The following is a 23,654-nucleotide window of genomic DNA, read 5'->3' as shown; positions in this document are numbered from 1 at the left end:
GGAAACACATTCTATGAAGTCTGTAGGTGACAGAATGGTTACTGTGCATGTCAGGTGAAGTACCTTTTACACGGACACACACACACAGTCTATAAGGGAATTGTAGGTGACAAAATGGTTACTGTAACAGTAACTGTGTATGTTAAGTGAAGTACCTTCTACACGAACACAGAGTCTATGAGGGTTGTAGGTGACAATTAGGTAACTATAATAGTAACTGTGTATGTCAAGTCAAGTACCTTCTACACCACTGGTTCTTAACCTTTTTTGCTCCATGTCCCACCTCGACACCTCAAAAAATTTGATGCGCCCTTAATACAAAAATAAATTTGGTGTTGAAAAGGTATAATAATATAATGTAAAATTTTTCTCATTGTAGCATTTTAAAATTTCCCCCATGTAGAGCGTGCGCCCCACGTTCAGAATCACTGTTCTACATGGAGACGCACATTCTATGAGTGCTGTAGGTGACAGAATGGTTACTGTAATAGTAACTGTGGATGTCAGGTGAAGTGCCTTTTACACGGAAACACACATTCTATGAGTGCTGTAGGTGGCAATTAGGTTACTGTAATAGTAACTATGGATGTCAGGTGAAGTACCTTTTACACGGAAACACATTCTTTGAGGGCTGTAGGTGACAGAGTGGTCTCTATAATAGTAACTGTGCATGTCAAGTGAAGTACATTTTACACGGACCCACACGGTCTATGAGGGCTGTAGGTGACAGAATGGTTACTTTAATGGTAATTTTGTATAAAAGGGCGTAGAAAGTACGTAATACTTTTACTATAGGATAAGCTTTTTTCAATCATTTCGAATACTTTCCTCTTTTTTATTTAAAGAAACGTATTTATATAGGCTTTTGTTACAACAGCAATAGTTATGATGGGAACGCCTTTTCTAAGCTGGTGAAGCATGATTATAATTAATTATATTTGTCACAAGACATTAGTACTAGACCAATTGTATTTTAAAGACTACATTCAATCCCTTAGTTTTACCAATTTTCCGCATCATTATTGATTCAATACTGTTTATACGCGTGACACGAACACCGGACTATTGGTTAAAGCAAGTGTCATGCTTATTTTATAGTAAGGAAATTTTGTTTTAAATCAAATGAAGTACTTCAGTCATCTTTCATTGTTCGAATGCCAGTTCCATGGTTGGGGACTTAGTGCCTTACTCTCCACTCCCAACATCAAAGTAACTCAGCAAATGACATCAGAATCTGGCAATCAATCGGGCTTAATCGATCAAATGATTGAAGAGAAAGCGAGCGAATGTTCCATCTTGATAAATCGTTGTTCTAAATCGATAATAACAGAACAAATACAATGTACATTTTTTTTTCGTCAACAAGGTAGACCGTAATTAGTTTTGTGAAAATATTTAACGTTCATGTAATTTTCAATAATTATCTACTTTAAAGATAAATACACGCGTTTGTTAGTTGTTAGTTTTAGATAGTTTGTTTGTTTGTTATGGATTTCGCGCTACACGAGGGCTATCTGCGCCAGCCGTCCCTAATTTAGCAGTGTAAGACTAGAGGGAAGGCAGCTAGTCATCACCACCCACCGCCAACTCTTGGGCTACTCTTTTACCAACGAATAGTGGGATTGACCGTCACGTTATAACGCCCCCATGGCTGAAAGGGCGAACATGTTTGGTGTGATGGGGATTCAAACCGCGACCCGCAGATTGCGAGTCGAGCGCCCTAACCACCTAGCCATGCCGGGCCGTTTTAGATAGTCGCGAAAAGCTACACAAAGGGCTATGTGCGTATAATAATCCTTAATTTTGAATTAATAGACTAGAAGGAAGGCAGGTAGTCAACAGCACCCACCGCAAGTTCTTAGGCTACTCTGATCGAATAGTGGGATTTGACTGACACTCTTATAATGCACCAAAGGCCTTAAAATATGAAGCGAGATTTTGCGACAACGGAACACGAACCATGGATCCTATGATTTATACACTGAAACACTAATCACTAAGCCACGTTTGGCCCACGCGGATTTGTTTTAGTGCATTTTCATAAATAATCAATTACGAATTTTCTAATTTTATGTTTTTTTTTATATTGTGTTCTTGACCTTTTTATACTTTTATACTTCCTAGAGCTTTATAAAGGTAAATATTTATACGTACACCAATCTAGAACATTCATGATATTCGAAAAACACTTCGAAACATATAATAAAAAAGGAAAATCACGGTGATTAAAATTCAGTGCTAATGTTTTATGCACTGCCCTCTAGTTCCATTAACGCTTCTACGACATGAGAAGAAATCCTAAAACTCGGGTAGGCTTAGTAATAATCTTGGAATTTGTTAGCGACACTTTTATTCTTATTATTTACTTTTTGGTTCACCTGTTTGATTTTTTATCTGGTGTTGGTTTATTTTTGTGTGTGTTATGTATTATAAGAAAGAACCCCTGTTATGCGTGGCGAGGATGAAGAAATGAAACACTAGAGAATTTTCAACGGCTTAAGTATATACGTTACAGTTTCAAGTTTGTTTGTTTGTTTGTTTTTGAATTTCGCGTCCCTAATTTAGCAGTGTAAGACTAGAGGGAAGGCAGCTAGTCATCACCACCCACCGCCAACTCTTGGGCTACTCTTTTACCAACGAATAGTGGGATTGACTGTCACATTATAACGCCCCCACGGCTGAAAGGGCGAGCATGTTTGGTGTGACACGGATTCGAACCCGCGACCCTCAGATTGCAAGTCGAGTGCCTTAACCACCTGGCCATGCCGGGCCTTACAGTTTCGAGATTCGATACATAAATCCGGCCAGGATTTGAAATTATGTAGCTTCAGAAACGTGCAAAAACTGTATTATATTACGATGATTTAAAGTTACTTGTTTCATCTCTGTTTCGGCAAATTTTTTTAAATATATATTTTGAGGTACTTTGTTATTGCAACTTTTTATGATGAGGATTTGTTTGTTTCTTAAGCACAAAGCTACATAATAAATTGTCTGTGTTGTGTCCTGTGTTGCGAGTATCGAAACCTGGTTTTTAGCGTTATAAGCTCTTAGATTTGCTGAAACTTTTCTTTTATATATATTTTGAGCTACTTTGTTATTGCCACCCCCCAGTGGCACAGCGATACGTCTGCGGACTTACAACGCTAGAAACCGGTTGCGGTGCTCGTGGTGGGCAGAGCACAGATAGCCCATTGTGTAGCTTTGAGCTTAATAATTACAATCAAACAAACAAACAAGCTTTGTTATTGCAACGTTTTATGATGAGGATTTGTTTGTTTCTAAAGCACAAAGCTACACAATAAATAGTCTGTTTGTATTGTGCCCTCTACGGGTATCAAATCCTATTTTTTTGTGTTATAAGCCCTTAAATTTGTGGATGAGTCACCGGGGGAGGGAGAAGCTTATCATGAGGAATGACTAACCTTATCAACTACATTGTATCTGTATGTCACTAATATTAATGCATGTGACATAAGTAAGGAGAAAATGCAGTTCCAAAGTGATAAACATCGGAAAACACGAAGAAACGATTAAAACCGGCCAAACGCGATATTGTGTTGCCCGATTTTTTTTTTTTAAGTTAAGTTTTCTGTAAGTTCCAAATTATTAGTTAACTATGGAACATGATAACTTAGTTATACATAGAAGTAAGTAGATATTATTTTCTTTAACTCCTCTGTCACATGAACTGTGTGTACTTTTCCCCAGGTCATTACATTTATGGAATAGTACTAACAATGCTGTACATCTGCTGGTGCGTTTCTATAGTAACGGTTGGATTGAATACCCTGATGGCTGTTTCTCGAGTTCGTTTAAATTAGGTGGAATCGCACCCGTTAGGGGGCCTTAAATCGTTAGTGGCTAGTGCACATCATGCATGGACAGCCTGCATGGATGACGTCACCTACTCAGGGGAAACATGAATGGAGGCAGGCAACAACCCTTTCCTGTGTTAAAAGTGTTTTTGTTTCCCATCTGGTAGGTCCTGACAACATCAGTTGCAGCTGACAAATTCCGTACATGTGCATTATCACATGTACCACATGTACGTTGATCGTGTGCCATGCACTGGATCCATCACGGTATCAAAAACAACTAGAAAATACAACATAGTAGTTTGTCTGGATAGCAGCTGCTGACATTCTAAACTATGAACGAAGTAAATACTTTAGAGAGGTTGATTTTGTTATTGTTTATTACTCAGTAGATTTCTTTCACTACTGAACATAACAGGAAAAACAAGAAAAAATTAATATCACGTTTCTGTTATTTACCATTCGTTCAACCTCTGGGGAGTTACTAAATAAAACAAGACTATGTATATTCTTTACACGTCTATACCAGTTGTTTATCCAAAGCATAGGGAACAAAACTCTGCAGGGAACATTTATTAATTAAAAAGAAAAGTTTAAGTTATTAAGTATGCCTGTTTTTAATCGACCAGTTACAGTAAAGTGAAGCATTTAATAAAATTTAAGAAAGTGTCAAGATACTAAACACAACTAAACAAAGTTTTAAAGTAATAAGTTGATTTCTGCGAACTGGCCTAATTTGGTAGCCTGCTTTGATCAGAAGTTCTTGATAATAAAAAAATGCAAATATTAATATTTATTTCACCTGCCAGTTATTGTATCATTGTGGACGTTGAGAAGGGGTAACAAAACTTGGTGTAGTCCGACTGTGACTCGCCGATATAATTTTTTGTACTAAACGCGAAAACATAACACTGAAAAAGCATGGCATCTGTTTTCCACATGGTCAATGGCCGTTTAAATTATGCTACTACAGTTTTTATCTCTTTTTTTTGCAGTAGCTCCTTATTTTGAAGTTCACAAACCTAAGTGTTTCAGTTTTCCTTTTATTACTTGTCGGTTCAATGGTTTTACTGTAATCCCCTCTACCCAATGAAATATTCTGTTCTCATGACTTTTCGGAAGGACCTATTGTGTTTTAAAATTTAAATGATGAATAAAGCATTTGTTTATAAAATGAAATTATCTAAAATATATTTGTGTACATAATTTAATATGTCACAACAATATTATTTTTGTTCTTATGTTCCTTGGGGTGGGGTGATTTATATATATGAAATATATGGGCCTGTTATGGCTTGATGGATAAGGGATAAGGTGATCGACCTGTAATTGGCGAGTCGCGGGATCGAAACCAAGCGACGAAAATGCCCTTTTTGCTGTAAGGGTGTTATAATGTGACGATCAGTCGCACTATTCGTTGGTAAAGAGTAGCCAAGAGTTAGTTGGCGGTAGGTGCTGTTGGCCGGTTACCTCCTCTGTGGTCGGCAATTCAAAATTAGGGATGGCGGCAGATAGCCCTAGTAACTTTACTATAAACAAACATATATATGTTGTATCATGACGAAAGTTTTAACCCATTACCCATCCGATGGCTTGAGGGCTTATAACGCTAGAAATCTAGTTTCGATACCCACGATGGGCAGAGCACAGATTGCCCCTTGTGTAGTACTGTGCTTAACATCAATAAACATATCTTACTCAACACCGAAAAGCTAGTTTTAGCAGTGTGAGTTTCATGAAAAGTGTTGTAAATTTATGGTTATGTGATTTAAAGTACGTTTAAAACCACACTTATAACATACTGTGTACCTCAGGTGGAAACGTAATTCTACGTACGTGACTTTATACTGGGTGACTTGGTTTCCTGATGCCGTATAACTTTCACTTCAAGTTTCATTTACGCAACAAAATTTTTTTGTGCTAATCATTTTACGATATAGGTTTCGTGGACTATCTCTAAGAGAAATAATTTATTATGTGAAGATTTAATCCTTTGTTTCATACAGGGATGAGGATTGGTCGCCATTTCTATTGTCAAGTTGTCTATTCACCCAATTCTTTCAAATCCGATGAGAAAAATGTTGGAGGGGGATGGGGTTGCTGGGGCCGGAGACAAATTACTAGTACTGGTAGGCTCGATCTGAGATAATGCTAGCACTAGTAGGCTCGTTCTGAGATAATGCTAGTACTAGTAGGCTAGATCTGAGATTATCTTCTCTACCTTGATATTTACACTAAACCGAAATCGATATGTGAAGATCTTGTTAACTTGCTGATTGACTGACAACTGACCAATCGCAAAGCGTCTTTTGAAGCTGAAGGTATCCGAAATATATGAACTCCTTAAAGTGCAATGGCGGATGATTGAAAAGGATCAGCATAGAGGTAAGCTTTAAATCTTTCGCCATCGGCTATAATGGTGTGCGCTTTCGCCCATTTGTTTAGAATGACATAGAATAAAATTCTTTTTTTCATTGGCCATTATTTCTGTGTGTAAACTCATTTATATGGAGCGTAAATTGGACAAAAATCTGTCCTTTGATTTACCCAAATGTACTGAAAAAATGGTTGTCACAATGCATAACTATTCCAGTATTCGCCAGTTTTCTGTGTATAAACAGAAAGAAGTTCATGCATAAACACGTTTAATATTCTATACCTACCTCATTTTGTAAATGATTGTCAGTAGTTTGCCCCGCTACACTGGTTCTCAAACTCATTTATTTGCGGACTACCTGAATTGATTTTTTTTTTATTTCGGCCGACCATAATAGAATCAATACGCTGCTCCTCCGCTTCTTTTATGTAATTATAAAACATTTCGACTAACCACCTGAAGGGAGCTTTCACACTACAGATTTTGAACCGCTCCACCCTAAGCTGTCGCGGACCACTAAAATGCAAATACAATGAAATAATGTTTGTGTATTAAGTCTCACGATCTGACGGTTGAGAGACACTACTTTAGTGGAAACTGATTTGTACAAGTATTGCATCAATATTTCGTGAAATAACCAGTTTTTTTTTTATGGCTGGTCTGTAATTTTCATCATTGAAACATGTTAAGTAGCAAAAGTCCAATGTTTACTGATCATCCTATCAGTAAATAATGTGAATATGTAATGCCCCCAAATGGCCTTGAATGCACCAGAGATCACGTAGAGCCGTCCGGCGGCCTAGGCCTTTATGGGCTGCGACCCAGGACCAATCAAAAGTTTCATCTGCTATTCTCATCCTTTTTTAGCGAAAGAAACATGAGTAACTCCTAGTATTTCATAACATTTTTATGGCATTGGAGTAAAAACAAATTGCCCCCCAGTGGCACAGCGGTATGTATGCGGATATAAAATGCTAGAAACCGGGTTTCGATACCCGTGGTGGGCAGAGCACAGATAGTCCATTGTGTAGCTTTGTGCTTAACTTCAAAACAAACAAACAAAGCCATTGCCTGACACCTATTTTCAGTAAAAATAAACACTACATCCTTTTTCTGAATTACTGAAAGTTAAAATCGGGCGAGAATTGGGCTGATAGCAAGTTTCTTTTTGATTATTTGGTAAAAAGGATGCAAAGTCCAGCCACTGATTAATAACAAAAATATTTTATTTCTGTTGCAAATTCTTCCACTAACTGAACGTCCCCCGATGGATTAGCGGTAAGTTGACGGACTGACGCGAAAATCCGGGGTTTGATTCCACGTAGTTGACAGAGCGCAGACAGCCCATTATATAGCATATTGCTAACACGGAGTAAGATTAACGGTCACTGATAGACTTAAGTTTACAGTCGAGAGAACACGAACGTAATATTTATAGCGCTGAACAATTAAGTGACTAACTAACTCAGTAACTCACTCTAACGGACTCACTTCATCTTACCAGTAAACTTAATATATAATTCATCTGTTCTGGGCTAACTCGTGTTTTTTACCGCTCAAATTATTCTATAACTTTGTAGAAACTTCCAAGCATTCAACCACGCGCTCATCACGTGAGTCATATATTCCCTGGGCAAACAGCAATATAAACGTCTAAATTAAAAACATGGCCTTTAACATTGCTTTTTTTACGCTCTCTCCCAGAGGGGGGAAGGAGAGGGGTATTGCAATCGGGTCCGTGTGTGTCTGTCTGTGTTTCCGCACACGTACCTCGAAAACTAATTGATAGGTGTACACGAAAAAGTTTCACAAGATGGGAAGTCAGTATGGGACAGTCCTCCCCAAATTTAGTCCGAATTCGGATTCAAGATCACTTTGAAGCATTTTTTTTTATAATGGGGAGAAATGCATTTTCGCGATTTTGGGTTAACTCTGTAAAGTGTGATCGGATATGTACCAAATATCATGGGCACAAAATGGTTGAGACTCCTCATCACAATACAAAATATGATCCGGATCGTTGATCACTCTGGATTTGAGAAGGATTTTCTGAGTTTTTGAAGGTGAAATTTGACGTTATTCAGTATAAACGTATGTAATCTCGAAAAGGAGCGGCGGAGCGATGGTATGCAATCTCTCTGGTTGCTTTTGTTTGTTTGTTTTCAACTGAGCTACTGCGTTACCATTGCTTTATTTTTGTCTCATGGTTATCAGAATTTGGAAGAGCTTTTGTATTTTATCAGTGGAATTGCAAAACTCAGACTCCGTTTATTGCCATTTTTTTAGGTTGCATTCTAAACACGATATCATACTTGATGGCCTATGTGTTATCGAAGCTTATAATATAAGTAATTTTCTATGAATGTGATTCAGGACTATTAATACCAGATACATGAATGCAACAGTATTTTTACGTTATTCCTATACACCCACTTTTAAATTAAGAAGATGTACTTCAGAATTATATATTTGTTATGTCTGCTTTCAAGAGTGGGTGATGTAGATGACAAAGATTTATACTTTGTTCATTCTATCCATACTACGATCGATTCCCTTCAGTGTAACATCAGGGTTTCCAAACAATCCTGTACTTCATTTGAGGCTTATAGAATTTATGTTATAACTTTTCAATATTTTGCGCAAAATATGTAAAACAATTCAACTACTTAATAGCCCTGGCCTCTCTACTTCCCCCTTCCCAGTACAAATAAAGTTCCCCGTTTTTGTTTTTTTTGTATGCACAAGGTCGAATGGTTTCGTTGTCGCTGGTTATGTGCGCATGCGCTTCGCCGTGTCAACAGTTCTGCTTCTAATCAGCGATGCCAAGCTATGGAAGTAAAATCCCAGTTGAAGGGTAGAGGAAATGGGTCAGTTGGTTGCATCTGTGGGTTACAGGAAACCAATGGTGGGTGACAGCTGAGAAACTTTGATACAGCAATTCATTTGTACGTGTTAGGTGATACAGTGCACGATTATTATATTTTTGTCTTTATTCGTTTGGGTAGTCCCATCACATAGTTGTGGATCTAATTTTTTTTCCAGGCTTTGTCTGAGATAATTAATTGACTTCAGTTGTTTTCATCTTCCACAACTCATATCTTAATTCTAATGCTGTAAAAACTGTTGCATTTTTATTACTTTGGTGAATAGTGTTGGTTTTTACTGCTGCTTGGAGTATCACTATCAGCTTTTAATAGTTGAGTTTGTCTTCATCTGTATTATTTCTTAACATAGTACTTGTGTTTAGTTTAACAATTTCTTGGTTTATCATCGTTTATTAGACGTGTTTGTATGCACAGTTTCATTTTCCACAAATCATAAAGCATTATCCTCGTTCAACATGCGTATATTTGAAAAATATAACATGAAAAGAGATTGAACAGGATCAGCAGACCTTCAGAATTTACGACACAAATGCCACTTCCCCCTTTCCCCTGTTATTACTGGTAACATTTGGGCATCAAATTTCAACAGTGCTGTATACTAATAGAGGGGTGGTCACGTTATAACTTGCATAGTTTAGTCCCAAGAGCGGACATTATTGCTTACTTCAAAGTTATTTGTATTAAATACCTGAGAAATGTAGTAGCATGTGACAAACATTAAGAAACTAAGCCTAAAAGCGAAAGGCATTAAGAGTAAGCTCTATTTGTACATATAATGTTTAGGGACAAAAATGAGACTTATTGGTCCATCTAGGCTGTACCATCCTCTTAACTAAAACTATTTAAAAAAAAAGAAGAAGAAACTTTTTTAACGTATTTATTTATTTAATTTTACTTTTTGCTTGATTGTTGGAGAACCAACAATTGGACAATCCAGTTACAAGTCTTTGGATAAACATTTATAATGTGTAAAATATTACTATTCATTCTGACAAACTAATATTATAAGGCTTTTTTGTAACTAAAAACATTTCAGTCACATTCTTGTAAGTGAACATGAATTAATCACGTGAAGTTTCTGAATAAAAATTATTTACATTTTTGTGTGTGTATCTTTATTTTGTCACACTGATTTCGTCGCATTTTAATAAATATTCGTACTGTGTTGATAAATATTAAAAAGAATCTGGAATACTACTGTCATATATTTGTTTAAATTCACATAACCAGTGTTCTTCGTGTTAGAAATTTTATTTAAATTGGTAAAGAGGCATTCACCTATTTTGATTAATATGTACTGTTATGTCGGTGTTTCTTTTATATCCTTTTGTTTTCTCTTTGACTATGAATATAACAGAGAATGCAACTTTAAGCTATAATGTATATATCAAATAAAGTAACAGCATTTATCTTAGAAGCTGTAATTAGTTTTTCGTTGCATATGAATGTGGCCAAAATTTATCCACATAGAAAGTTTTTTAAGGTGTTCTCATGAGTTGCAGTTGTATTAAATGGTTTAAGCACTTATTGCGAAAGTTCATGTTTTTGAAATATTTTCAACAACTACTGATTTAATTTTACTTCAATCATTTTAATAATGTTCATTGCACTTGTGTTTTGTTTCAAGTACAAGATTTTTCTTACCAATTACCTCCCCCGGTGGGTCAGCGTAACGGTAAGTATACGCACTTACAACGCAAACCTACGGGGTTCGATTCCACCTGGTGTACACAGCAGATAGATAGCCCAATTTTGTTTTGCTCTAACTAACACCTAAAACACCATTTCCAAATACTTAGAAGGGATCGTATAAATAGAGTTGACTTGTTACTCCTTTAGCGCCATCTGTTAGGGATAAAATAAAAACCATTATACAATGACAATGTTTTATAAAATTAAATTTCACTCTTTTGTCATATAGTTAAAACTTTCAAACGTAACTTTTGTATTCGTAATGAGATAATTTGAAGAATTTTCACTGGTTATGTAGTCTCAAGGAATGTTATATCTTAATTTTTAAGTAGAAATTTGAAAAAAGATACCATCTTTAATAAGAGTAATAATAAGATTTTGAAGATTAAAGGAAGCTAGTGGTTATGAACACTTTTTCTTCAGATATCAGCTTTCTAATTTTTGTGAAAAATAATGCCAATTGACTTACTTTCAGTTAAAACTGTAAAAACTAACTCAACCAAATTTAAGAAGCAGATGATTTGCATTTAAGTAGCAAATACATTCACAAAATATCAAGCAAATGCTGTAATAGATTTATTAAATATAAAATTATCTCGCATAACTTTTTATAGAAATGGGTGCTTTTAAACACCAAAATTTTATAACAAATGTAGTTATTTTTAGAGGTTGTCAAATAGGACACTAGGTTTTATAATTAAGGAACAAAGTGAATATGTTTTATTGTAATCTTTATATGATTAATAATTAACAAAATAATTTATTTATATGGTTATTGAAAAACACTGAGATATCTTGTGTAGCTTTTAAAACATAAAAATATCTTTCTTGGTTCATAAATAATGAGGACATCTATCAGTAAGGTTATATGTTAATAAATAACAAGGGGCATATGTCTTTTTTTGGTTGATATAAGTTAATGAATATGGTCAATTGAATAAAAAACATTGTGTAGTTTTTAGAAATTTGGAACCTAGAAATACTTTAAATGACAAAGAGATTTGTCTCTAGGATCAATAAATATCAATGACATTCATCTCTGTTAAAAAGTAAAAAGGGCATTTCATCTCTGTGGTTAATAAATAACAAGGATATTTGTCTCTAATGTTTAATAAATAACGAGGACATTTTTACAACTTTTAAACAAGAATATTTTCTAATAATATCTTAAAAACCAAGAACATCTTGTTTATGTTTTTAAATAATAATAACATCTATTCATTAGCCATCAAAACTGAAGACTTCTTTGATACTGGAGTTATGGAACGTGTACAGCATGAACTCATGGAATTGAATGGACTCACTCAGGTAGACCTTCAGGGAACGTCCAGAACAGTTACATTCCACAGTATTGTAAGCACAAGTTTCGATATGTTCTAGTGTTATGTTAGAGTCATACTATGTTATTGTAAATAAGAGACATTCAACACTATTGTACTTGAATTATATTTTACAATATCATTTCATTTAAAGCACAACATTTTATTTCATGTATCATGAAGCCTTGATAATGCCATGGATAACAGAAAGAAACATTGTGTATGGCATCATGAAGCTCTGATAATGCCATAGATAAAAGAGGAAAACACTGTGCATATGGCTTTGTGAAACCGTGATAATGCCATGGATAACAGAGAAAAACACTGTGGAAATGGCATCATGAATAACTGATAGAAACAGTGTTCTGTTTACTTTCTTTTTACAGCATTTAAATAATATATTTTTGAAATATTGTGTACACTATTTCTGAATATATCAACTAGGTTACATTACACAATGTTGTGTGTCAATTCTATTTTACAATGCTATATTTAAGTTCTTTCCACAATAATATATTCAGTACACACACACATACATATATATATATATATATATATATATAAATAGTATCATATTGTTGGATTAGTTATATTATATTTTCAATTATTCTTTTGTTGATACACATCACAATGTTGAATTAGTTTTGATATGTGCATTATAAATAATTTTATGTATTTTTGATTTTTGACTTATCTTTGTTTTTATGTTCCATAGCTTATGTTATCTACTTGTAACATGACTTCATTTTGAGAATGTGCTTTTGAACCCTTCAAAAATAAATAAAATAGAAAAAAACATGACATCTTTTATAGCTCTTTTGATTAATTTAAGTATTTGCTAGTTTCTGTCGTTACAAAACCCATGAAATAAGGACTGTTGTCTCAAGCACTCAAGACTTGATAGTTTGGACTTTCTGCCCAGCAGGCAAATACACAGGTTGAGATTCTCCTTAATGTCATTTTTTTTTCTTGAAGAAGAAAAAAAAAAGAACAGTATCACACAAGATGGCAAGCCATTTATAACATTTCTGATTTAGTTACAAACTTAATCTTGACACATTCCACCAAGTAAACATTAAATGACTCTTGGATGCACATATAATTTAAGTGTCCCACCAGTTCCTGTAATGATGAGATCAACCAAGTAGAAGACTCAGACTAGTAGCATTCAATATATATATAAGGCTAGTTGAGTAGGGCACTTACCTGACAATTATGGATGTGGGTTTTGTTAAATTTCATCTTTTAATCTACTTATAATTTTCAGAAAAATTAACAGGGGTGATAGCTTGACTTATCTAATAAGACTTAATATATATTCTTGAGTAAGAATGTATAATAAGCTGAAGAAAATAAAGACATGAGCCGAATTTATATTTAATCACAGTTTTTCAACTAATTAGCAATCTTAAAGCTTCAGGGATAATAACTGTGACAAGCTAAATAGGTTGGCTGATTTTAGTTTTTAAGTTTATGTACATAAGCTTAATCGTTATCTAAAATTCTCTTTGAACCAGTTTTATCTTCGTTTCAGTGTCCCTTGAAATGCCTACATTCACCTTTTTCTTGGAATATTTAACTTTTCAAAAAGTTAACTTGACCTTTTTAAGATCCATCTTTTGTGAGTGTTAACAGGAAATGGTTCTATTAGTATTCTTATTAAAGAAAACAGTTGAAGTTATTTAGGTATTGATTATCAAAGTTAACAAGTGTTGGCTCTGTATGTTTTAAAAATAAAGTTTTGTTTTTGTAATTTTGTCAATGTTGCTAATAGATGCTTGTAACATTATTGGTCAAAAATATTGATTATGAAGTTATCTGTATTTTCTGTGGAAGTCTGTAAATATGATTGAGACAAAATAGTTATTTGTTTTGAATTTTTCTATGTTTTCTGTAGAATTTTGTGTCAATATGACTGTGTAAAAAATTACTAGTTAGTAATTTATCTATGTTTTCTTTAGATTGTTAATTTACTATTTCAGGTTCAAGGGCGACGAGTGGAGGAGTCTGGGAAAGTTGCAGTATTGCTACATTGGTTACCAGAGCAGATGTAAGTATAATTTAATTCTTGTAAAATACAAGTAGCTTTTGAAGTTAGTTGATATAATAAAGCTGTTTTTTAAGTTATCACTTATAAGCTTTAAGTCTGTTATATTCAGTAAAATTAAAGTATTATAAAGCTATTCTATTCATCGATCATTATTACGCTTTAGTCTGTTATAGTCAGTAAAATCAAAGTATTATAAAACTGTTTTATTTATTGATCATTATTTAGCTTTTGGGTTGTTATAGTCAGTAAAATTAAAGTATTATAAAGCTATTCTATTCATTGATGATTACTAAATGTTTAGTCTGTTATATTCTGATGAAGTTAACGAATTCTAAAATATAATGAAGCAGTGAGTTAGCATAAATATGTAAAATATTTTAAGCCATACAAAGTTACTTGTTTGCTTTTTATACCTCTATTACTTGAACTCATACCATATTTTAGCAGCTTGAGAGTGTTTTCAGAGATGTTAGAAACTGACTGATTTTAATTTTTAATGAACAAGACATGTACATAACTAATATATATATATATATACAGCAATGACATTGCAAAGAGAAAATTGATCATAAATGGTACATACACAATATAAATTTTAGTAGATTTCAAAATACTTCACTCTACGGGATTTTTAGGCACTTTTACACTTTTAATAATAAGCCTTAAGGGCATCTCAGCCAAAACAAAAGTGGAATACCAAATAATGTCTAGGAAAAAGTTCTTCAAAGAAATATTTACTACTCTTTAGATATCTAGCTTTATTTTTACTCTAGTTTATCTTTTAATAAATATTTAATAAATCTTTTATTAATATTTAACTGTTAACACTATTTCAAACATTTCTTTAAAACTAACTGTATCTAAGGTACAGTCTTTGAGTTCTAACTGTTGTACTGAACTACTATTGTGTGGTTGTTACAAGGTGGTGCAAGTAAACTAAACTTACTTTTAGAAATGGCAAATTTTAGAATCTTATATTTTGTTCTTGGTATCCAATACAAGGATAATAAGTTTTAAAGTAGACATTCCATTTGGGATGTTCCTATGAAAACTGATAGTGATTCAACCGATTGAACCACATGAAGTGTATTCTCAACCATTTTGATAGCTATTCAGTCATCTTTTTTGATCACTTAAGGATTCTTGATAGTGATTCTGTTCCATCAGTTACTTGTGAAGCCTTGTTTGGGTAGGGTTTAAAAACATCTATCCTCTCTAAGCAGACATCCACTTTGTTCAACTGAGCACACATCTCTGTAAACCTGGAAATGTTTTGCTTTAACTAATTGAAACACAGATATGTAAATTTAATTTCTATGGATACTCTGGGCAGAGCATAGTATATTTTATAAAGAAAATCAAAACCACAATAAAACTGGTAACAAGTTAATATGTTCTACCCTGTATCAAGACTCAACTTACAATGTAATCATTAGAAGAAAAATTGGGTTCAGGTGCTAATATAATTAAATCATATTGAAAGCTATTAAGTTTTAACTGGTTGCAAGAAATAAAAATTTAGTTTTTGTAGAGTTAATCTACTATAGAAATAAATCAGATTTTAGTGTACCATAGTATTTGCAGAAGGTTAACAACTGAGTTTTTTAATGACCATTATGACTTGGGAAGTAATAATTTTGAATATGTAATGTGCTTCCAATAACCTTACCAAATAGCAAGTTTTTAAATTGTTTACAAAAGCCGTAGTCATTGAGTTCCACATTGTAGAAAACCATTCAGCTACTACTGAATGGAAGTTTTTTGGCAGAAATTATCATACTTTGTATAATTGTTAATAATTTAATTGATTATGAAAGTTAAAAATGTGTTCTGTAAAGGGTCAAAATTTTAATTAGAAATATTTGAGTTTAAGTATAAAATTATGTAGGAATATGTGTAGATTGGATTTGGTAGTACTTCAAGGCATTTTACAGGATGAGTTAGAACTATCAGTTTGTTTCTTAAGTTATAGTTACTTTAATAAAAGTGAATCATTTGAAACACCATATAATTGTTGCTTGGAGATATGTAGCTACTAACTCTGTGATATTTAAAGTCAACTGAGAAACTAGGAACCTTCATATTGCTCTATGAAGGTGAATGCCAGGAAATAAATATATAAATTTGGTGAAATAGAATCTAATATACTTGGACATGTTTAGATAGTAATGAAATAATCTGGTCAATTTAATGTGTGTCCTGCAATGACTGATAATAATTCAACAGTGGCTTCTTTATCTACTTTCTGACTACAACTTTTATTGTAGACCTTCTCAGTACTTAAATTCTCTGTTCTGAGATTTGGAACCTGTTTTGAATTCTTTTTTTTTAACCTAAAGGAAGAAACACTACAATCAATTTCAAAACTGTCTCAGTGACATTGCAAATTGATATTTGACTGATGTAGTAGTCAATGCCATACTCTCTTCCAGACTCATCCCAAATAGTAGCCTCAATAAAGTTTAAATTGTTATTTTCCAAAACTCAGAATCCACCCATCCATATCCATGAACAGGGAATCTGGTACCTTTTTTTCTACTTCATCTTAAGATCATGAGTTTGCAACTTTGAGATGTAACTTTGATAGAAATATTTATATGAGAAAATAAAATAAATAAACATAAGAAAATAAAATAAGTGTTTAATATTTCTGAATTATTGTAATGTTTTCTTTCAAATATTCATGACTCTGCAGTTTCCCAGACGAATGGGTGTGTGAATCAGATGTTGCCCAGATGTCCCATCTCACCATTCCACTAACACTTCTACCTCGTGATGCCTTAGACACATTACATCCATCTATGTCAACATGCTCTACACGGAAACGCAAAAGGAAGTGATTCCTTTGGAATGCTTGGGACATCTACTGCAGTCAATGCATAAATTAGTTCTTATCTCTCTGATTTTTGTACTGTGGTCAGTAACTTGTGATCTTGTTCTCCAAGTTACACTATTTGACATGGTGTTGCTGCACTACTAAATACCATATAAGAATAAATGCAGTTGCATTCTAATCAGAAAGGATCTTACTATTTTGACAAGTGTGGTGCCTTGTAAGTAAGTGCTGTATCAGTCACCATGCCTGTAGATAGTGTTCTGACAAAGAAAATAGATGAAAATAAACTTTCGTGTTTTCTAAGTTCACTGATTTATCAGCTCTGTAAAAAATATTTTATTTTGATGAAAGATGTTAAAGCCTTTAATCAAACAGGATATTTAGCAAGATAATATGGATACACATGAATTCAAGTAATTCACCATAGCTTCAATATGTATCATATGGTAGAGCACATTAGATCTAAAAGTGACAAGAGGCTGCTGTAATGTCAGTACTGTATGCACTGGAATAATGTTGAATGGACTTAGAAGTGTAATGGAATGAAAGTAAAAATAGTCATAAGACAACAAGATAATGCAATTTTTTTGTTTTTCACAGCTTAATATTTTCTTATGTTATTTAACTTCAAAACAAAAATCTGCATTTTATAGATCTTGTCCAAACTAGACCACCAAAGTCAAGATCTAGAAAATGTGATCTCCTGTTTAGATTTTAATTATTTAATTTCATATCTGATTTTTTTTACACAATTGTAATGTATCATGTTCTGTTTTTACTTTAGTTAATGTACCCATGGTTATTTCATCACTGAGTTTTGTTATCTTTCTTCTCCGAGTGGAGATAAAATATCCAGTATCTGCTTCTTTTTTTTTTTGTTTGGTCTTGAAGTTGATACAGTGATTGCACTGACACCAATAAAACTATTTCACCACTCTGACAGTGTGATTAAGGTCCTATATCTTGTTTTATCTCACTAGAATGTTTGTACAAACTATGGTGCAGTCAGTGATGTTTTAATACCAATAAGTTTAGTTCAAGTTAGTTGTCATATTCAAAGTGTTGCATTTTCAAATAGCATAAATTGACATTTTTTCCAAATAGTTAGATTTTACTTAATACAGCAATCATTGATTGGGCTTTGTGTATGTTGGTATTTTATAAGTCATTATTCAGTTCTGTTTTACTGGTGGTTTTGTATAATTTGATCAGTTAGCATGCTACATATTGTGATGTCTTCTTCAACATAATTAATGTATGTTGTTTTTTGTACTGATAAATCATATTCAAAATTAGCTTAGACACAACACTATTATTTCTATTATAACTCTAGGGAAGAAATTCTATCAGTTCTGTTGCTCAAAGCTACAATGATTCTATTTTATTATTTGTATTGGTTAGTGATCAGTTCTAATTGTGTAGGTGTTGTGTTATGGCATCTGCTGAAGTAGCATAAGCATTTCATTACTAAGGCTTAAAAGCATGTAAAATGTTAGTTTTTTTTTTCTAGTTTGGTAACAAAAAGTTGAGCTTGAAAAGTAAGTTTTAAGTATCAGTGCTTATAACTTAAGAGAGTTAATTATGTTTTAACTTTAATTACTAGGTTATTAGTAAATACATAAAATTAAATATGTTTGACTTTATTGATTAGTTAATATGTGCTTATATATAACCAGTTACATGATTTCTTCAGATATTTTCTACTACTTGGGTGTAGGTTTATCTGCATATTTTCACAACAGGTCTTTTTACAAATAACGTTGGTATTTCTAGATAATTTGTCATTTCCAGAACAATATTGTTTTATTTGCAGACTGGTAATTTAAAGAAGATTATTTGAATTTTAAATCTGCTTTCAATAAGTGATTGTAACTTTACATATAATTTGTGTGTGTTTATAACTCTTGATTCCATTAATGGTCATTCATCACAAGAAAATTTAAATAAAGTAAACCTGGGCCTTTCTTTTACTAATATTAACAATGGCTTATTAAAACATTATTGTTCTAGCCAAATTATAATGTCAGTATAATTGATTTTCTCGTTGCTAGCCTACTGTAATCCAATATATAAGTGCTGGATTTGTTTAATTGAATTTGAGAGGAGACTCAAACATACGTTTACGTATATTGGAGCTCAGGTGAGGTAATACATTCTAACATGTGACATAACTCCTGCTGAACACTGCCATGACATGTGACATAATTTCTGCTGAACCACATGATATAACTCATTCTGAACACTGCTATGAAGAAAACTCCCACATTCTAATATGTAATATAACACCTGCTAAACACTGCTTTGACGTATGACATAACTCCTGCTGAACATTGTTTTGACATATAACATAATTCCTTCTGAACACTGCTTTGACATGTGACTCAGCTGTTGCTGAATACTGCTGTGTACAAACTCCCATATTCTAATATGTGACATAACTTCTGCTGAATACTGCAGTGAAGTAAACTTCCATTTTTTTTCCCATTGAAAAAGATAAACCCAGATTTTTTATTTGAAAGACACAAAATAATCTACTATTGTCTGAAAGCTGAAGCCCATTAGTGTTTGTAACTGAAAATTTCATATATGGGTTTTAGTTTGTCTGTGAGATGAAAATATTAGGGTGGCTGCAGTCATGCTATAGTTTTATTGAGTGACTGTAGTCATGCTATAGTTTTAATGAGTGACTGTAGTCATGCTATAGTTTTATTGAGGCCGTAGTCATGCTATAGTTTTATTGATTATCTTACCCTTTGTCTAATTATAATAGATACGAAATAGCTTTTTTTACCACAAATTAGAGATAGAACCTGTGATATGGTATTTCTATACATTGCCTATTAGATATATTGATAAGCAAGTTTATCATGCAGTATGAATGTTTTCTTAAAATATTCAAATATTGGAAGTGATACATATTTCTTAAGTACAGCTAGCTTTTTTCTACTTTTGTGGGTGACACTCCAAGACTATACTCTCCTTTTTTATATTGTTCCAATTTGACCATAATTAAATATGATTATGAAGATATTTAATGTTTCTTTTGTTGTGAGCAGACTACTTGATGCTTCTTAGTAGATGCCTTGAAAACTATTTAAATTTTTTTCCCTCACTTTTTCAACAACTACTTACTACAAGTACTTGTGTTATAAACTGAAAATTTAGTTTCTTTTGATTTATATTTGTGTGAAATTTTGACTTTTAGACCTATTTAATGATAGATAGATGTATATTGGATGAGAACTATTATTAAGTGTCATTAATATTATTTCTGTTCTTATCATTCAAAAGCAGTGCTATGCATGTATTAATTATCATCATATTGGTATTCAAAGCTTTATCTGGCCAGGCTGCTATTTTGAAGTATCACGTACATTTGTATAATAATTAAGGTTTTAGTAGTTGCTACATCTAAGGTAACTAGAAAACATGTATGAAAGAGAATTGTTACCCTGTTTATTGTTCTAAGGTAGCAATTTTTCATTAATTTCAGAAGATTTAAGTCATTTTATATATATAGTTGTGTGAGACAAAGAGAAGCAGAAAATTCCACTGCCAGGAGTGGAAGGGCAAATGTAGAAATATTATTTCTGTATATGTATTTAAAGAGTGAATGTATTGCTATGAGGCTAAATATATAGCCAACAGCTAACAAAACACTGCCATTGTTAGTCAAGCAAGTTAATCACATTGTAAGCTGATATATTTTCTCCAGTGATATTTCATAATGATGGCTAATCCTTGTTTTATGTGAAGTATCCTACCATTACCTTATTAGTTCAGTGAGATATCCCACTCTTAATTAATCTATTTCTTCACTGACATATCCTAGTGTAAGTTGATATTGCCATGGAAATATTCCATTGTAAGGTTCTTTATTTTTCAAGGCTAATCAATCTATACATTGAGCTTAAAGATGTCAGTCTTATCCAACCATGTTTAAGAATCTCATTCTTTCTTCAGACAAATGTAGCATTCACCATGAATTTTCTCACTAAATCCCATTTCCATTATGAGTTTATTTATATTTTTACTATATTCATCCCATAAATAATCACTAATTCAGTGAGTTTTTCTTAATTCTTTTGGAAGGAGCTATAAGAAGCCTAGTTAGGTTTCTCTCGCTTTTCGGTATTAATTCTATTATAAACAAGCCCAGTTTTTCAGGAAGCTGATTTTACTATAAGTAAACTTATGTTCTCCAAAATTAGAAAACAGTTCAGTGTTTTTGGAACTAATGTATTCAAAATTCCAGCCTTTCAGGAAACTAATATCATTCTTGCCAATCTCTACTCTTTTAAGAGATAATCTGAGCTGAACTTTCTTGGAAACTTATCCTACTGCTGGCCAATCTAAAAGTGAACTTTAATGTAGATTTAGTTATGCAGAATGATATTGTTCTTCAAAGGTCTCTTGCCAGTGGTAATCCTCCTCTTAAAACATTTTAGCTTGTGTTATAGTTATTCAGCTGTTTAAAGCTGTATACTAAACATTATCTTTAAAGAACTCATGTAAAATTTCCAGAAAAATCATTGTCCTAAAGAACTCCGCCCATCATAGATTTTCTAAAGTTTTCAGTGAGCTTGTTTTATTTAGAAATAGACTTATGGAAGTCATTCCATATGAGCCTCTCAATCTGTCTGTTAACCTTAGTTTTGTTTCAGAGTTTCTAACTTCAAAGACAGACAGTACAGCTAAACATGTTTTTGTCTGTATGTAATTCGTTGATTGATAATCAAAATCTGAGGTCCAAAAAACAGTCCTGTCTAATTGAGTATGTCTGGAAAAGAGTATGTTTTATGCATCTTTGGAAAAAATGCATATTTGCTTAGGTATTGTATTCTAGGAATTACTTCTAACTCTACATCATTTGCCTGTGGACAACTGTAATTTTGTAATTAAGCCACATACTTAATAAAGCACTTCCTTCATATTATGAAAAACACATTTACTACCAATAAGCATACTTAGGAAGTACAATGTCTCTTGTACTTAATAACAATCTCATTGTGATTACTTTGTGAATGTAACTACTTTGTTAAATATACAATTTTTCATACCAAAATGTGGATTTCTTCAGCTGTTTTGGTTCATCAGATGTTTGTGTAGTTAATAAACTGTAAATATAAGATTTTTTTCTCACATGCCTCATGCCTTACTGGAGTAGTCACTTATGAAGAGCAGTAGCTATCAGAAGCTTCACCTCATCTCAAGTTAAGTAGAGTCAGAGGTCTTCTGAGATTTGGAACGGGTATGTAGTGACCATGTATCCAGAAACTTGAAATAAGGCATGGGTGTGGCACTGAAAGTTTAAACAGCAAGATTACATTAGTGTACAATATTTGTACCTGCTAAAAGGTTCATACTTCGGTTGCCTTTTTTTTTTATTAATAACTGCCAGATGGGTGTTATTTTTGAAACCTCTTGTATATATGTAGTTGTAGATGAGTTATTGTTTTGTACCTGTGAGGTTTGTCTTTGTGGTAAGTTAAAGTATAGTCAGCTTGTTACATTTCCTGCATGTAGAAGGAAACTCTTACAGGAATAGTAACTGAGCTAAATATTTAATCTTTGGTGCACAGTTATTTTTAAATACTGTACTGTGTGAATATATCCATTAAAATAATTTACTGAGATCTTCTGAACAGTGGTTATTTTTTATTTTTTCAATCGTGGAAACAACAGTGTTATTGAAATAACATACTACTGAGTATAAGCTCGATCATATTATAGTCAATGTAACAGAACAGTAGTATTATGATTACATTTCTTGCTGAAGCCCCCATCTCCTCCCCTAAAAAAATTGGTAATGTGCTTTTTCATATCCTAAAAAGGATTTTGTCTTACAATTCAGCCTTTAGGTTAACATCATATGTTGAATAGAGCTGCAACTGAAACAACAAACAATGGTACATATGCAATAGTATACTAAGAACTTGCATAACACAAACCTCCTATTCAACAATGATTGATGATGGTTACATAACAAAGATAAAAAAAAAATGTAACTGTTGTTAGGAACAAATTCTCGTTGATTAAAACTAAATAAAATGGTATTTCACGAAAGTGGAGATCAAAATCTAAAATATTTTTCATGAAGAATTACAATCAAAAGAGAAAAATTTCTGTTTTCAATTAGACGTCAGAAAAACACTTATCCTGGAGATAAATTTAAAAATCAATTTATGTATATATTTTCACTCGCACAAAAGTGGTAAACTAATTTCATGTTGTTATTTTTTAGCAAAAAAATCACTCAATGGGCTGTCTGCACCCTGTCTAACGTGGAGAATCAAACTTCGGATTTTAGTGTTTTAAGTCTGTAAACTTACCGCAGATCCACTGGGGACTTCCTGTTTTGTACTTTTCAAATTAATATCTGTAGTTATATCAGACAAACAAGATAACTTTAGTCTATAAATTCCAAATAGCTCCTGGGTACCTTTGTCTTTTACATTCTCGGTTATTATCTGCAACCGTATGTAGCATCGGGTCCATATGTGCGACCCGATTACTTTCTTTTCAGAAACGAAATATAACTTTTTTTTAATGCTACTCTGTAGACAATACTTGATACCGAAAATCTATAACAGTTCTTTTTTTCAAATCTAATACTTTTTGATAGGTTTGTTTGTTTTGAATTTTCGCGCAAAGCTGCACGAGGGCTATCTGCGCTA

The 23,654-nt window shown here is 32.9% G+C and overlaps 1 protein-coding gene across 1 annotated transcript in view; it reads left to right on the top strand.

The window, feature by feature from the left end:
* Window positions 1–22,606, top strand: part of LOC106463549 (zinc finger protein AEBP2-like) — a 98,386-nt gene extending 75,780 nt beyond the window's left edge. The window contains exons 4-6 of the mRNA XM_013923599.2: window positions 11,998–12,125; window positions 14,074–14,141; window positions 16,837–22,606. Of these exons, the coding sequence (XP_013779053.2) occupies window positions 11,998–12,125; window positions 14,074–14,141; window positions 16,837–16,981 (341 nt within the window). The 3' untranslated portion in view covers window positions 16,982–22,606. The remainder of the gene's footprint in view (window positions 1–11,997; window positions 12,126–14,073; window positions 14,142–16,836) is intronic.
* The last annotated feature ends 1,048 nt before the right edge of the window (window positions 22,607–23,654 follow it).

The sequence above is a fragment of the Limulus polyphemus genome, unplaced genomic scaffold (genome assembly GCF_000517525.1).
Source record: "Limulus polyphemus unplaced genomic scaffold, Limulus_polyphemus-2.1.2 Scaffold1435, whole genome shotgun sequence".
In the NCBI taxonomy this organism is placed as follows: Eukaryota; Metazoa; Arthropoda; class Merostomata; order Xiphosura; family Limulidae; genus Limulus; species Limulus polyphemus.
The sequence above is the reverse complement of the archived record's forward strand: the minus strand, read 5'-3'. Positions and strand labels throughout refer to the sequence as shown.